The 17,718-nt window shown below is 42.3% G+C and overlaps 1 protein-coding gene across 8 annotated transcripts in view; it reads left to right on the top strand.

The window, feature by feature from the left end:
* The window catches only part of MICU3 (mitochondrial calcium uptake 3), a 149,468-nt gene that overhangs the window by 87,149 nt on the left and 44,601 nt on the right, over window positions 1-17,718 (top strand). For 4 of the 8 annotated variants that reach the window (XM_073341940.2, XM_073341936.2, XM_073341942.1 and 1 more), the window contains exons 7-8: window positions 11,759-11,830; window positions 13,278-13,316. In XM_073341940.2, coding sequence (XP_073198041.1) covers window positions 11,759-11,830; window positions 13,278-13,316 — 111 coding nt within the window. The remainder of the gene's footprint in view (window positions 1-11,758; window positions 11,831-13,277; window positions 13,317-17,718) is intronic. The other 4 variants (XM_073341941.2, XM_073341937.2, XM_073341939.1 and 1 more) reach the window with 1 other exon arrangement.

Here is a 17,718-nt window from a genome sequence, read left to right as displayed (position 1 = left end):
GAAGCACATGCTAAAGTGATTTGCTGAATTGGGCCCTTAATAGTTTTATTACACCTGGATGATGATGGTGGCAAGGCTGACTGGAGTCTGAATAATTTGTACTTTTAAATAATGGCAGGGCACCTAGAGCTTTTGGATTAGGTGTTGTGACAGATATGACAATTTCCTGCAATATCTTGGGGAGCTCTTACTGTATTGCGTGTGTCATTGTGGGCCAGGGATTGTATGTAATTCCATGCGGGAGAGTAACTACAGCCCTCAAGGAACTAAGAACAGTGGAGTGTGATTGGGTACTCATTCAGGATGTAACACATCCAGCAGGCAGCAGGTTTGTATAATTTTTGGTAGTGCCCAAACGGGTCCAAGCCCCCCACACACACACACGCGCGCGTGCGTGCACACACCTGCCTTGTAAGCCAATATATATGTTTTAAAATAATGTAAAAATGTGAGGGGTTTGGGGTATGGGAGGGGCTCGGGCAGAGGGTTGGGGTGCTGAGGGGAGGGCTGCAGGGTGGGGCTGGGGATGAGGGGTTCACGGTGCAGGAGGGGGCTCAGGGCTGGGGCAGAGGGTTGGGGTGCAGAGGGGTGCGGGCTCTGGCTTGGGGGTGTGGGCTCTGGGGTGGGGCAGGTATGAGGAGTTTGGGGTGCAGGCAGGCTTCTCCGGGCTGGGGCCAGAGAGGAGGACGCCCTCCAGCCCTCCCCCGCACTGGCAGCAGCGATCTCCGAGGGAGGGGCCCCTTCTCCACTCCTGGCAGCACATTCATCTGACACCACTGTCCCTGCACGTGCTCCTAGAGCCCCTGTCAGATCCAGGAAGCCCCCTCACCTCTGCTGTGGTGGGTGTGGTAGGTGCGTGTGCACCTCCTCCCCTGCTGCTGCCCCTCACTGTAGCCTCACTGGGAGTAGGGAATGGGGCTGCCCCTTGCCCAGTGTGGGGCAGGAGCGGTGACTGCAGGTGGGGGGGGCCTGTGCTGGTGGATGGTCCCACCGGAAAAGGAAAGGGTCTGTCCGTCTAAGGCGGAAGGGCAGGGTCAGCCTGCCCTGACACTAGTGGATGGGGGGGCACTAGGACCCTGCGGCGGGAGTTGGTGCCAGGAGTTGGCAGAGTGGAGCGCAGCGCATAGCTGCCGGGGACAGCCGCCCGCTTGAGGCAGGGATGCTGTGGGGTCCAGGGGAGACGCATGGGGGCATCAGGCGGGGGGCAGGGGACCTTCAGGGGAGGCGCACAGGGGGCAGCAGGTAGGGCCGGGGGAGAAACCCGGCCCCATACATTGGTGGAGCCAGGCCCCTCGGCCCTGAATATTGCTGGAGCATGGGTACCATGGGCCCATATTACTCGCTGCCCCTGCTAGTTCAAAGTGGATTCTCCAGAGGCCAAAGTCAAAGGAAGGACTTTAGATAATTAACCTGAGTTTAAGCTGACTCGGGGGCTTCGTTATGTTCCGGAAAACAGACAGGACCTTCTGTCCAAGAGAAGGGCCCCAATACTTGGAGAAGGGTTGGAAGGACTGACACCAACTAGGGGTGATCTCTGTTAAGCTTATTAGCATGCATGTAGGGTGTTGTTGTTGATTTTATTGTTTTAATATATTTTCTCTGAAATGATTTTTTACTTTACTACTAAATGTGCTTGCTTAAAAAGAGTTGTATTGTAACTTAACTGTGGCTAATTACGCTGTTTATAGACTGAGGAGAAGAGAAAGCAGGCCTGCTGAGGCAATCTGCATTGGTGGGGAATTGCCAGTGTAGGCAGGAAACTGTGCAGCCTGGAAATACCCTGGTCAAGTTTGAGAGATGCACGTGTCTCTGCCCAAGAGAGTTGATGGCTGGGGAGCCGGAAGCCTGTGAATACTTGCCCTTGCTGGACCACAGGGTGAGATTACAGGTGTAGTTGCCCTGAACTGAGAGAGGTGTACCTTTGTTATTTTACAAATCTAAATAAATATTTTTCAATCTGTAGTTTAGCCCAAAGGTGAATTTTATCTATTTAGTTGTATTTTATTGTTTGAATGAAGTCCAGAACTATTGGGTGAATACCTTCTAGTCCTGGTGACTTATTGCTGTTTAATTTATCAGTTTATTCCAAAACTACCTCTACTGACACATCAGTCTGGGACAGTTCCTCAGATTTGTCACCTAAAAAGAATGGCTCATATGTGGGAATCACCCCCAGATCCTCTGCAGTGAAGAGTGATGCAAAGAATTAATTTAGCTTCTCTACATCAGCCTTGTCTTCCTTGAGTGCTCCTTTAGCACTTGGATCATCCAGTACCCCCCTGATAGTTTGGCAGGTTTATTCCTTCAGATGTACTTTAAAAAAATGTGCTGTTAGTTTTTATGTCTTTGGCTAGTTGCTCTTCGGATTGGTTTTTTGGTTTTTGGCTTTTTTCCTCTACCTTATTGTATATTTTACACTTGGCTTGCCAGAGTTTATGTTCTTTTCTATTTTCCTAAGTAGGATTTGAGTTCTGATTTTATAAAGGATGTCTTTTTGTCTCTAACTGTCTCTTTTTACTTTCTCCAGCCAGGGTGGCATTTCTGTGGCCCTCTCACTGTTTTATTTTTATTTGAGGTACACATTTAATTTGAGCCTCTATTACTGTTTTTTAAAATAGTTTCCATGCAGCTTGCGGGCATTTCAGTCTTGTGACTCTTCCTTTTAATTCACATTTAACTGGCTTCCTCATTTTTATATGGTTCCCCTTATTGAAGTTAACAGCTACTGTGGTGGGTTTTTTCAGTATTTTCTCCCCTACAATGATATTAAATTTAATTACATTATGGTCACTATTACTGAGCGGTTCAGCTGTATACACCTCTTGGAACAGATCCTGTGCTTCACTTAGGACTAAATCAAGAATTCCCTCTCCCTTTGTAGGTTCCAGGAGTAGTTGTTCCAAGAAACAGTCATGAATGATGTTGAGAAATTTTATTTCCGCATCCCATCCTTAGGTGACATGTACTCAGTCAATATGGAGATAATTGAAATCCCTCATTATTATTAAGTTTTCTGTTTTCTGTAGCCTTTCTAATCTCTGACAGGTTTCAGAGTAGCAGCCGTGTTAGTCTGTATTTGCAAAAAGAAAAGGATGCATTCCGATGAAGTGAGCTGTAGCTCACGAAAGCTTATGTTCAAATAAATTGGTTAGTCTCTAAGGTGCCACAAGTACTCCTTTTTTCTAATCTCTGAGTATTTCAGAGCCACCGTGTCACCATCCTGGTCAAGTGGTCTGTAGTACAGGCTGAACCTCTCTAGTCCGGCACTCCCTGGTCTGGCAATATCCATGGTCTGGCATAGGCACCGACTCCATGGGTGTTCTGGGGCTGGAACACCCATGGGGAAAGATTAGCAGGAGCGGAGCATCTACTGGCGCCAAGCCTCCCCCTTTTGCTCCCCTCCCCCTTGCCACTGTGTGCCAGTGGCCCCGCGCTTACCAACTCCACCTCCTCCCTCGCAGTGCTTCCGAAGCGCTGCAAACAGCTGATTCACGGTGTTCAAGCTCCGGAAGAGAGGGGGAGGACCTGGGGCCGGCGGCTGGGACCCCGGGCGAGGGGCTGGTGGCTGGGACCTGGGGCCGGCATCGGAGCCCCTGGGCGGGGGGCCATGCTGGATGCAAAGCCTGGGGGTGCTGCAGCACCCCCCACACCCCTACTTCCCACGCCTATGGAGACCCGCTGGAAGTCTGCATTGACCTTTCATGGCTCGGCAAATTCTCTGGTTCAGCACTAAGGTCCAGAGGGTGCCGGACTAGAGAGGTTCAACCTGTATATTCTTACTGCTATAATCTTATTATTCAAGCATGGAATTTCTATCTATAGAGATTCTGTTGTACTGTTTGATTCATTTAATATTTGACTCTTGCTTTCTTTCACATATAGTGCTACTTCCCCACCAGCATGACCTACTCTCTCATTCCTTTATATTTTGTACCCTGGTAATACTATGTCCCACTGACTATCATTAAGGCTAAGATTATGTCATCAAAGTCATGGCATCCATGACTTCTGTGACCTCCATGATATTTTCCACCTCAGCCCTAGGGCGGCGGGGCTGGAGCTGTCAGCCGGCAGGAGCTCTGGAGATCTGAGCCGCCATAAGTGGTGGGGGCCCCTGCAGCTACCACCCCTCTGCGGAGGAACCTGGAGCTCTGAGCTGCAACAACTGGCAAGGAGACCATGCAGCTCGCAGCTGCCGCGGGTAGTGGGGGGATCTGAAGCTCCCAGCCACCATGGGTGGCAGGGGGACCCAGAGCTCTCAGCCCCAGCTGGCAGAGCTCCAAGCCACCAATCTTGAAGCTCCGAGACGCTGCAAGTGGCAGGGGTCTCCCAGAGCTCTCAGCCACCATGGGAAGCACGGGTCCCGGAGCTCTGAGCCACTGTGAGTGGCAGCAGCCCCTGCAGCTTTCAGCTGCTGCAGGCAGCAGAGGGATCTGGAGCTCTGGGATCTGGAGCTCTGAGCTCTGGAGCTGCCGCGGGCGGTGGAGGGCCCCCAGAGCTTTTGGGCAGCAGAGGACCTGGATCTCTGAGCCACTGTGAGTGGTAGTGGCTCCTGCAGCTTTCAGCTGCCCTAGGCAGTGGGGGGATCCTGTGACCTGTCCCTGACTTTTACTAAAAATAACCCTGACAGAATCTTAACCTTAATTATCGTTGTTCCACCAAGTTTCTGTGATGCTTATTACATCAATATCTTCATTTAGTTCCAGGCACTCAAGTACCCATCTTATTTAGACTTCTAGTATTTGTAAACAAGCACTTATAAAATTTGTCAATATTTAGTTGTCTGCCTTCTTGTGATGTAAATGAATGGGACTCTTTTTTTGTTTGACAGTTTGTTTCTCTTCAGTTTCTTTCAGGACTTTGTATGCTTTTTGTCTGCTCTTTGTCTGATCTTCGCTCTTTCTAGGATATAGAGTATCCCCTTTTCTAAATCCTGCTCTCAGGGATGTCTCTATCCAAACCACATACTCGTCCACGCCTTTTAGCTTTTTTTTTAGCCGTTAGTTTAAAAACTTCTGTATGACCTTTTTAATTTTGCATGCCAGGAGTCTGGTTCCATCTTGGTCTTACGTAAAGTAACCACAAGAACATAAGAACGGCCATACTGGGTCAGTCCAGAGGTCCATCTTGCCCAGTATCCTGTCTTCCAACAGTGGGCAATGCCAGGTGCCCCAGAGGGAATGAACAGAACAGGTAGCCATCAAGTGACCCATGCTCTGTGGTGCATTGCCAGTTTCTGGCAAACAGAGGGTAGGGACACCATCCCTGTCCATCCTGCCTAATAACCATTGATGGGCCTCTCCTCCATGAATTTGTCTAATTCATTTTTGAACCCTGTCATAGACTTGGCCTTTACAACATCCTCTGGCAAAGAATTCCACAGGTTGCCTGTGTGTTGTGTGAGGAAATACTTCCTTTTGTTTGTTTTATATCTGCTGCCTATTAAGAAGAAATCTGTAATATCAAAAATATAATGAAAAGATTAAATGCCTAATTCAGCCTGTAAACAAGTTAAGGCAGCCAAGCCTAATGAAATTCACTCTAGGGGCTTAAGGAACTATCTGAAGCCGTCTCAGAACCATTAGCAATTATCTCTGAAAACTCATGGAGGATGGGTGAGGTCCAAGAGGTACCTGTCTTTAAAAAGGGGAACAAAGAGGACCTGGGGAATTAAAGACTAGTGAACTTAACTTTGATACTTGGAAAGATACTGGAACAAATTATTAATCAATTTGTAAGCACCTAGAGGGTAATCGGGTGATAAGTAATAGCCAACATGAATTTGTCAAAAATAAATCATGCAAGACCAACCTATTTTCCTTCGACAGGATTACTGACCTAGTGTGTAGGGGTGAAGGCACAAACATGTTGTACTTTGACTTTAGTAAAGTATTTGATACAGTCCCACATGATATTCTCATAAGCAAACTAGGGAAATTTCATCTAGATTAAATTACTTTAAGGTGGATGCAAAATTGGTTGAAACAATGTATTTAAGAGTAGTTATCAATGTTTTGCTGTCAGACTAGGAGGACTTATCTGGTGGGGTTTCACAGGAGTCTCTCCTGGGTCCCTATTTAGTACTTTCATTAATGAATTGGATAGAGGAGAATAGAGTATGCTTATAAAGTTTGCAGATGACACCAAGCTGGGAAGGGGTACTAGCACTTCGGATGACTGAATGAGAATTCAAAACAACTTTGATGAATTAGAGACTTGATCTGAAATCAACAAGATAAAATTCAATAAAGATAAGTGCAAAGTACTTCACTTAGGAAGGAAAAATCAAATGCACAAATACAAAATGAAGAATAACTGACCTTGCAGTAGTACTGGTGAAAAGTATCTGGGGGTTATAGTTAAGGCTACAATTTAGTCATGGGTATTTTTAGTAAAAATCATGGACAGGTCACGGGCAATAAACAAAAATTCCTGGCCCGCTGCTCGGGGAGCGGGGGGCCAGGGCCAGTGGCGCCAGCTGCCAGCAGCCGCCGAGCAGCAGCTGCTCCAGCTGCCCTGGGACTGCTGCCAGGGGCCACCAAGCAGCAGCTGCTCTTGGGACCACTGCTTGGGTAGTCCCTGGGCCAGCTGCCTGGGGCCGCCCAAACAGCGGCTGGTGCAGCTGGCCCTGGGGCCACTCAAGCAGTGGCCGGTGCGGCTGGCAGCAGGGCTGCCTGAGTGGCTGACTGGAGAGCTGCTCCAGGAGCGGCCAGTATGTCTGTCCCCAGAGCCACCTGAGCAGCTGGCCCCAGGGCCAGCCACACTGGCCGGTGCAGAAGTCACGGAGGTTGCGGAAAGTCATGGAATCTGTGACTTCCGCTACCTCCGTGACCAACATGGAGCCTTCGTGATAGTGAACGACAAACTGAGTAAGTCAACAATCTGATGCAGTTGCTAAAAAGGCTAATACCATTATGGGGTGTATTAGCAGTAGTGTTGTATGTAAAATATGTGAGGTAATTGACCTGCTCTACTCCTCACTGGTGAGGCTTCAACTGGAGTACTGTGTCCAGATTTTGGTGCCACACTTTAAGAAAGATACACACTGGAGAAAGTCGAGAGGAGAGCTATAAAAATGAAAAAGGTTTAGAAAACCTGACCTGTGAGGAAAGCTTTAAAAAACCACTGGGCATGGTTAATATTGGGAAAAGAAGACTGCGTGGAGGACCTGATAAGTTTTCATACATGTAAAGGGTTGTTCCAAAGAGGATGGTGATCAGTTGTTCTTCATGTCCACTGAATGTAAGAGAAGAAGTAATGAGCATAATCTGCTGCAAGGGAAATTTAGGTGAGATATTAGGAAAAACTTTCTAACTATAAGGATAATTAAGCACTGGAATAGGATTCAAAGGGAGGTTGTGGAATCCCCATCACTGGAGGTTTTTTAAAAAAGGGTAGGCAAACACGTGTTGGGGATGGTATAGGTATACTTGGTCCTGCCTTAGCACAGCAGGCTGGACTAGATAGTTCCTTGCAATCCTACATTTCTGTATTTCTAAATGCAACTTCATTGATGCAGTGGCACTGCACCTATTTGCACCAGGGCTGAATTTGGCCACAGGTCAGATAGATGACCACTTGACCCCTTTTAAACTTTTCCACAGTACCTTTCCATTAAACAAAATTCAAATACTGCAAAGTTGAAAGTAAAGCTAATAACAAAAGTAACCGTATAAGCTTTACAAATAAAATGGCTTTCTGAACTGTAATATAGGGCAAATTAACCCTTTGTCAGATTTAGTTGCAGAGAGAACTTCGAAATATGCCAAGAGAAGATTTATATCACCCTTAACTTTTCTGGATACAGCACCCTGGCTTCAATAATTTTTTTAAAAACTAATTCCTCAGATGTGTTAGCTTTTTTTCTTTGCTTATGTCATAGGGCTGAGGTCAGAGAACAGAAGGATTTTGTCCCCTTACTGCTGGAGATCTTTTTTGCATTGTTTTCAATGTTCAGTCCTATTATCTTGTTTCAAACAATGTTCCTAGGATAGTGCTCCCAGATTCATTCACATTCAGTATTCTTCTCATTTGTATCCCATAGCTCTTTTTCTGCACAAAAGGTCAGTTTCCAGAAGTTCACCCAGGTCTTAGGTAATGAATGCAACAGGATCTTGCTCCATTGTTTCATTTTCTCTATGTATATAAATCTCCCCACTGTATTTTCCACTGAATGCATCCGATGAAGTGAGCTGTAGCTCACGAAAGCTTATGCTCAAATAAATTTGTTAGTTTCTAAGGTGCCACAAGTCCTCCTTTTCTTTTTGAGAATACAGACTAACACGGCTGTTACTCTGAAATCTGTTCCCATATGGCGTGCCTGTGCATAGTGTATTACAGAATGAGGGCCTTCATTGTCTCCCTGTAATTTATAGCAGGCAAAACCTCCACCATAATAACTGGCATAATCTGTGCTAGTCTCAGCTAAGAAGCCAAAGTGTAATGGATATAAGGGCTAAAACAATCTGTCATCTGTGAAGCACATTGGTAGGGATATGTAAAATATTGATTTTTGTTGCACCTTCACTGTTATACTACAATAGAGCCTTAGTATTATGGACACCTCGGGAATGGAAGTTGTCCGTAACTCTGAAATGTTCGTAGCTCTGAACAAAGCACAGTTTGGTCTCCAGATCCAGCAGCCGACACTCCAGCCCAGGCTTCAACAGCAGCTGAGCTCCCTACTCGGCACAGGCATGAGTTTGCAAGCTTGTCCTTCTCCTGGCAGGGCTGTTTGTGTGTGTGTGAAAACAGCCCGTCCCACTTCCAGCCAGGGGAGAGAAGTAAAAACAGTGCATTCCCCTCCTGGCGAGGTGGGGGGGTGAAAGCAGCGCAGACCCCAGCCCTGCTCCTGCTCTGCTGGCTCCAGCTGCCATAGGCTGGCAGCCCCAGTGTCTTGCTGTAAGTGGCTGCCCTGTGCGTGGGGGTGGGGACAGGCAGCCCAGATGTAATACAGCCTTTAAGATGCAATACAGGCACAGTACAGTATTTGCTTTTTTTTTTTTCTTTGCTGCTCCCTGATTTGTTACTTCTGATTTCACGTGGTGTCCAGTTGACTGGTCCGTTCGTAACTCTGGTCTCCGTATCTTTGAGGTACTACTGTAAATAAAGGAATTCAGTTGCTGTTGTCTCTTGCAGACAGAGTTCCCCTGCTGAAGAATCATTTTCCAAGATTCAAAAGTGCTGTTTATTCTAGCAACAGTTTGGAATAAATTTTATTTAATTAATAGGCTTCTGATATGTCGTCTTTGAACAGTAGAATGCTAACACATTGTGTATTGCGCTAAGTTCTTCCACTTTTGGCCTTTGTCTCTGTTTCCTTCTTATGGGGACTTTATGGGCTAGATTCTTCTCGGTGCCAAGATCTGCATCTCCCCTCCTGTGGGCCATCAGGGAATCAGTTTTAACTCTCTGATTCTCAAGAAATAGTGGCTCCAGCCCCGGCATTAGTTAAGCTTTAGACTTTAACTGATGTAAACTGGCTATGAACCTTATGCACGCATAACCCAGCTGAGAATTGGCAAAGTGTAGCGAAGTTCTGACATAGTCAGATGATGGGGAGAAGTTAGATTTCAGTAGTCACTCCATCAATATTGTACCAGGTGAGACCTCTGTCCTTCCCTCCCCTGGAGGAATTCTCAATTAGCCACTTGCAGTCAGGATGTGGCTCTTTTGTGCTACTCAAGCAATGAGTAGAATCTGGACTGCATATACAAATCTGGCTCTGGCGTTTTCCTTGATCTGAAAAAATAAATTATCTAAATTTAGAATGTGTATTGTGCTTTGTGTACGGAGAAACATGACAGCCGACATCTCAACAGCACCTATACGGCATAAAATATTACAAATTTTTGAGAGATGCAATGCAAATCTTGTGCATAATTGGGCCCTGTATATGACATACTATAAACTGTTTTAAAAGTGCTGAAAACCATGATATCACACTAATAGTACGGTTTATTACACTTTATACAAGTCAGTTTAACTGTATAATTACTTGAATTATGCAGTGTGTAGTATATGAGTGCCAAGTATGTGGTATTTCAACCATTATATAAGCAAATGAGTTATTTGTTAGATTGATTGTGTTATAATAAAGACAGGTTATCAGTTTGTGAAAATTAAAATTTTGACTTTTCATCTGAATTTGGAATAAGAAAATGTTTTGAAATCTCAAATTCTCATGGGACGGGAAAATTATTTCCCATGTAGGTCCAATAAATATACATTAAGATTTTCAGAGCAACATTAACTTGTCTAAATTGTACATATAGTTTTCTGAAAATGAATGTATATATTTAATCAGTGTAAATAGTAAACCAAAGTACTACATATCTTAAATGTGCAACATGGACTAGTTAACGTTGCCGTAGGAACACTTCCATATTTCTTGGCTGTATAGCCTGTAAATTCTCAAATGTAATATTACATTAATCTATGTTTTGCAGTTGACTGTATCTAACATATGATTGACATAGTATATAAATGATTTAGATAACTATGCATGGGTATTATGCTAATCCTTTTTAAGAGGTCTGATTATAAACAGATTTGATTCTTCTTTTACTATGATTTTTGGCTCTATATTGTGGTGGAAGTTGGAAGTTAATACAGATTTAAATGGAAAATTCATACTATTTCACTCTTCAGGAACCATCACTGCTAAGTAGTTAATGATAAGTGATCTATTTTCTTGATTTACGTATTCAGGTGATGAAATTAATTACATTAATTTATTATACCCTGTGACCATAGGAACATATGACACATTTTCCTTAAGATTAATTGTGCTACTACACAAGGGATCCAGATCTGATTTTTTATCTCAGATGCTTGTTTTGCAGGCTGTCAAAACAGAGAATAGTATAGAGGTGATTCTTTTTCTGTTGCTCAAAAGATTGAGGGATTTGTGTTGCTACTTTGGCCACTGCTGGTTAAGATTGAGAGTTTCATTCCTGCTCCTTAGTCTTGGGGCACAGTAGCATTGCAACACTGACAGCTTGTCAATAGAATAGACCCGATAGAATGACCAGATAACTCCTGGTCATGAGCCAGTAGTTATGCCCTGTTTACCACAAGTAATTAGTTCATCGGTAGGAGGAAGAGACACAGATATGTCTTTTCATAGAATTATAGAACTTGTAGATCGGAAAAGACCCATTAGGTCATCTGGTCCATCACTTCCGGATTGTAGCATTATTCCCAACAGTTTATTCTCCAGAATTTTGTCTAGTCCAGTTTCAGATACTAAAACTATGAGAATGATGTAAAACTCTGAGGCCCTTGTTCTAAAATCTGTGTTTTCTAAGGGGGCTGTTTACTTTGTATTTTATTTAAAAACAAACAATTATTTTTGCCTTTTCATATGGAGGAGAAGGGGGTGAGGAGAGCTGGAGATTAGAAGGTGAGAGTCTGAGTATAAGGTGACGAGTTTCAGAGTGGTAGCCGTATTAGTCTGTTTCAGCAAAAACAAGGAGTCTTGTGGCGCCTTAAAGACTAACAAATTTATTACAGCATAAGCTTGCGTGGGCTATGACCCACTTAGTACAGTTTTGGAACATTTATCTATCTCTGGTCATACACAATTTTATTTCTCTTAAAACTATATTTAATAGCTCAACTTTTTACAGCACGTGTATGTATGTATACAGCATTGCGTATGTAGACATATTGACAGGCAGGGGCAATTCTGCATTGTTTGTTATGTACATAGTAGCTCTGTTCCTGGATCGGAAGATAAACTTGGCTTGTTTTGCAGCTTCAAGAGATATTTAGAAAGAAAAATGAGAAGAGAGAAAGAAAAGGAGATGAAGAGAAACGTATAATGTTGGTAAGTAAAATTAGAATAGCTGTAGGTTTGTGGTTCTTGGATTATTTTATGTAGCTCAAAAGTGTGGTTATATTTATTAGTTAAGAATATTTATTTACTGTTACTAATCACTTTTGAGATTTCTGGGCAACACCAGGTACCATAGTGAATCACATAACTCCTAACAATATAAAGGGTTGATTTGATTCTAAGCCTGTTTATTGAGCGGAGAATAATAGGTACTCCTGGAGGAATTCTGCATCAAAAAAATAAAAAATCTATGCACAACATTTTAAAATTCTGCAAAATTCTGCATATTTTATTTGTCAAAATAACACAATATAATCACACCGGTTTCAATTAGTTTAGTAATTTATTTCAAAATGCATGTGGGCAAGTCCTAGGGGCAAGTATGTATGTAACAATATAGACAACAAAAAATATTCAGGAAAAGAAACACAGTATTTCCCGCATCCATCAGAAGCAGTGCAAAAGCTTTGTGGAGTCAGGGGAAGTAATTGCTGGGAAGGAGCCTGGGCGTGATTGGGAGAAATATGTCATGGAGCCTCCCCTGGTTGACCCCTAGCTTCTCTCAGTCAGGCACATCTGCCACTGTCCCCATTTGTGCCTGCACCCCCACTCAGCCATCCCGTCTCCCTGCAATCCCCAGGTGTCCCTGCAATCCCCATGTGTCTCAGTGATAGGTCTCTACCAATCCTCCTTTGAAAAACGGGTGGATTCATGCACTGTGCAAATCGATTGGCCAAAACCCCACAATATAGGTACCACTTGGATATATCTGCTTCTTATCCCTATGGCTACCATTATGGCTACTTGGGAGCTGTAGATTCTAGCCCTCAGCTCAAGAACTGTTTTGTGTACAGCAAAATCCTTTTATTTATTTATTTGAATTTTAAAAGCATAATGTAAAAACAAATTTATCTGGGGCTGTCTGTGTGCTCTCTTCCCAGAACTTGGCCCCCAAACCACAAGAAACTTGAATTTTAGGAGCTATCACATTTTTGAATAACCCAAGCACAGAAAAGAATATTTGTTCATCCTAAGGGACACAACTTTTTTCACATTGGCAACAAAATTTAATTGCTCAGTTAATTTTGTTGACATGTTTAGGCCAAGTCTAAGCAAAAGAAACTTCATCCTAGAAGGAAAACTTTTGAGAATGTTACAGAGATAAAATAGGGAGGTAGAATAGCATAATTCTTGTAACTTAAATTTATCATGGTTGTAATGATAAACCTATACTTTTTTCTGTTTTAAGAGTCTTAAAAACAAGATGTAAAAAAAGAACCATTTGCTCGCCACCATTTGAAAAAACATACCAACATTTCTAGTAACGTGTAAGATAAAGCCTTGCCTGTCTTAACCTATTCTGTTGTCTTCTTTCTCTTTCTTTTTGGTTTCATTCTGAAATGTGGTACTTCACTTCACCATTTTTGCTGTATGTCAGCGCCTTCAACTCTATGGATATCATACTTCTACTAACAGTGTATGTACTCAAAATTTTTCTGTGTATATAGTTTTCACCAGTGAGATGGAATCATTTGTTATAACAATTGGCTCTTTATCAAGTAAATGAATTTTGCTAGTATAGGGTCTTGTTAAGTCAAAAGTATACTCTATCTTCACGGCCATAGAAGGCTGCACATACTTGCTACAGGCATAGAGTAACAGACTGGCCCATCCAGAGGACAGATGGATGCCTCTGGATAGGTAAAAAGGAGAAAAAGAGCAGGTGTGTATTAGGGAGTTGTAGACCTGCTCTGGGTGGGGTGGTGACCCCATGTAAATAAAATTCCACAACAACAATTAATAATAAAAATTCCATCCCCTTTTATGGGACATAACGGTAGAGCCTTCAGTAATAACCATATTCCTTGGGTTCGGTCAGTTCCCAGCATCTTATCCTAACACAGCACAGAGGAAGAGAAGGTCTCAACCATTTTTTTCTTGCACTGTTTGTGCATAAAATAAAACAAAACTACTTCAGAGTAGGATGAGAACAGGGGCTGTTGGTAGAGAGGAAGCCCATAGCCCAAGATGAGGACAGACTTTATTACACTTGATTACTGTTTGGGCAGAGGGTGGAAGGAATTTTTAGATTGATGAACTCTGTCCTTTGACCTTGGCTGAATGCCCTTTCAGAGCAGAGCAGATTTAGACTCCTTTAAATAGTCTTCCCTGTCTCCCTAGCATAAAAAAGCCAGGGAAGAACCCAAGCCTCAATCTTCATGGTCATATGGGGAGGAATTCATTCTTTTGAGCCAGATTAGCATGATAATTAGGATGGATGGAGTTTGACTGCATTTATAGAAAAGGGGCTAGGATTTGAAGTTGTATATACAGTTGTTTCCCATGACTTTTGTAGCTGTGCAGCATTAACAAGAATAAAAAATGGTAAGAACCTTTTTATCCCTGAGCTGAACACATATGCAGTGCCATTTTTACATAGTACTGTTTCTGATCATGCCTACATTTTAACTCTGTCACTGTGTGTTTCATACAATTGTGCCCAGGTAAGGCAGCACAGACATATTAAATACATACCTGTTCAATAAGATGATAGTAAGGCAAAAAGTATGCACTATAGTCTTGACTTGAAGTCTATTGAAGCCTTTCTTTTGACTTTAGTGTGCTTTGGATCATTCCCTATGTAAGCGTGAAAGACTCTGTGCTTCATATCTCTATATTTCCTTCCTTTTATAGTTTAACAAAACTTAGCTTTAAGCATTTCTAAATTTATAATAATTTTCTGACTCTAGTAAAAAAATCTATTTTTATACTCACATTTAGAAAAATAAGTCAGCACAGTAGGGGTTTTAAATTGTTTTAAATAAAATAAATGGGTGAATGGTGAATTAGATCTATTAGCATGCTATGAATGTGGACCTGGAATTGGAATAATGAACACTTTATATTTCTATCATTGAAAGACCAAACTATGAGGTCCTGAGCACCCTCAGCTCCCATTGAAATCTGGGGCAGTTGAGTGTACTCACAACTTCATAGTATCAAGCTCTGAAGGCTACATCTTACATAAGATGCATCTATAAATGGGTCTGAGTAATTTGATTATTTATGTCTTTTCATATTACTCATGATATTTCTCTGGAGCTAAGCTGGTGCATGCTGTGAATGTGTATTAAGACTAGTACAGCATGAGTTGCATGTGGGTTTTGACTAGCTGAATGCAATCTTATTATTGAGGATTATTATAAAAGTAACATGTAGAAAAATAAAATGTGCATGCTTCAGAAATACTAACTTCATCAATAATAAATCAGTTTTTGTCAGATAAATGAAGTACATCACCAATAAGACAGGTTATTCAATTAATAATTATGTAATAATATGTGTATCTAAATAAAGGATGAGGCAGTCAAAAGTATATGTAACTTCTTGAGGCAGTGATTTCATGTTGAAATTTTTTTTTACTTATTTGGCATATTTTGTCAATATTTTATGGTTTAAGAAGAAATATTCTTGTCTAACTTTAGTTAATTTTTTTAAAAATATGAAGTTTCATAGATTAAAATATACATAATCAACATGATGTATCAGCAGTTGGATCAAAACCAGTTTATCTCTATTTAGATAAAGAGCTTTATAACATGACATTAAATTTGAAATGAAAAGGTTAGGCATACTAATTGTATTAAGTTTTTATCTTTTATTCAGACTTTTTATGAATGTTAGCTGCAAAATATATTATAATGCACCTAACCTCATACTGGTCAGAATAGTATACAGTTGTTACCTGCAGCATATTAAAAATTGTGGGAAATTAATTTTGGCTTGTGGAGGTCCAATATATGGTATTTAATATTGGGTACTCTCTTATGGATCTTTCTGGAAGCTCCCCAGAATGAGATTCCATACTTCAGACAAGAGATTTTTTCCAAAGTTGAGTGATAGACTATCTTCAGACCTATGTAAGACTTTGGTAATTACAGAGATTGTACGGTGTGGGAACAATATTTTTATTTTTTTAATATATGGTCCAAATCAACAAAAGGGATAATGTTCTATTGGCTAAAAATTTCTTGTCATATAATATAATTTTATATAAATTTTATTATAATAAAATTAATTTGTACCTTGGGGAAGTTTTAACCTAAGCTGGTAAAAGTAAGCTTAGGAGGTTTTCATGCAGGTCCCCACATCTGTACCCTAGAGTTCAGAGTTGGGGAGGAACCTTGACATGGTGGCAGAGTGGTGGGATTAACCTGAAATCATTTTGAGATCAATTTGAGATTTTTTTGAACCAGAAATACAGATTTTAAAAAGGAAATTTTTTTTCCTTTGGGGCTGCTGGAAAGGAGGTCCAGAAAGCAGCTGAAACTGAAAGCAGCTTGTTTTTCTCTGCTTTGGGGCCAAGCAGAGACCAAAGGGGATTATCTTTGTGAATTGCAGGTTTCTTTGCCTGGAGGCAGGGTATTTAACCTCCTGCAGGGAAATTCACAGTCTTGGTAAACCAGTTTTTTTTTTTCTAAAAGTAAATGTGGGTGTGTTCTACCCATTTGCCTGGAGACAAAAGTGGCAGGGGCTTTTTTTTTTTTTTTAGGATTTTGATTTTTTTACAAGGAACACAAGTTTGAAAAGGAATTTTCTTTTCCTTTGGGCTGCTGGTAAGCAGGTTTCCAAGTAGTTGGAGGTTTTTTGCTTTGATTTGGGGCCAGAGCAGAGACAAGGGGATTGTCTTTTTCTGTAGGCTGACAATCACTATCAGAGAATAGGTATTCTATTCCAGCACAGCAAAATTTTACAGCCAAGTTTTGTTTGTTTATTTCTAAACCTTGGGTGTAAAATTAGTTAAAAACAGAGAGGTTAGGATGACAAAATCCACGGCTCGACAAACGCTGGAATTAGCCAGATTTCAGACTGAGGAAAAACAAAGGGAACATGAAAGACAGATAGAACTCATGCGGCTGAAGGAGGAGGAGAGGGAAAAAGAGAGGAAGCATGCACTGGAGATGGAGAAGGTAAAGGCTCAGCAGAATATACCAACAAACCCTAGCAATCCTTCTCAGGTACCACTCCACATCCCAGAAAGTTCCCCACCTACAAGGTAGGCGATGATACTGAGGCCTTCCTAAAAAACTTCGAAAGTGCCTGCCTTGGGTACAACATCTCTACTGACCAATACATGGTAGAGCTGAGGCCGCAACTCAGTGGACCCTTAGCTGAGGTGGCAGCTGAAATGCCTAAAGAACAGATGAACAAGTATGAACTGTTTAAATCCAAGGCGAGAGTCAGAATGGAGATAACACCCGAGCAGTCTCATCGGAGGTTCAGAGCCCTAAGGTGGAAACCAGACGTGTCATTTACCCGACATGCCTACCACATTGTGAAACATTGGGATGCCTGGATATCAGGAGCAAGTGTTGATTCTCCAGTAAATTTGCCCTTCCTAATGCAAATGGAACAATTCTTAGAGGGTGTTCCTGAGGAAATAGAAAGATACATCCTAGATGGGAAGCCCAAAACTGTAATCAAGGCAGGAGAGATTGGAGCCAGATGGGTGGAGGTGGCAGAGAAGAAGAAAACTGGTCGCAGTTGGAGCAGAGACTAGAAGGGACAACCCCAGACCACACCCTATTACTGGGGGCTACCCAAGGCCCCACCTACCTCCCAAAGAACCCTCGAGACCCCTTATCCCACCACTGCCACCATGTCAAGGTTCCTCCCCCACTCTGAACTCTAGGGTACAGATGTGGGGACCTGCATGAAAACCTCCTAAGCTTACTTTTACCAGTTCTAAGACTCCATAAGCTGGTAAAAGTAAGCTTAGAAGGTTTTCATGCAGGTCCCCACATCTGTACCCTAGAGTTCAGAGTGGGGGAGGAACCTTGACAGCCCCATGAGCATTAAGTGGATTACACTGATAAGAC

The sequence above is a fragment of the Lepidochelys kempii genome, chromosome 4, assembly GCF_965140285.1.
Source record: "Lepidochelys kempii isolate rLepKem1 chromosome 4, rLepKem1.hap1, whole genome shotgun sequence".
Lineage (NCBI taxonomy): Eukaryota > Metazoa > Chordata > Testudines > Cheloniidae > Lepidochelys > Lepidochelys kempii.
Note: the sequence above shows the minus strand (reverse complement) of the source record. Positions and strands in the feature narration are given on the sequence as shown.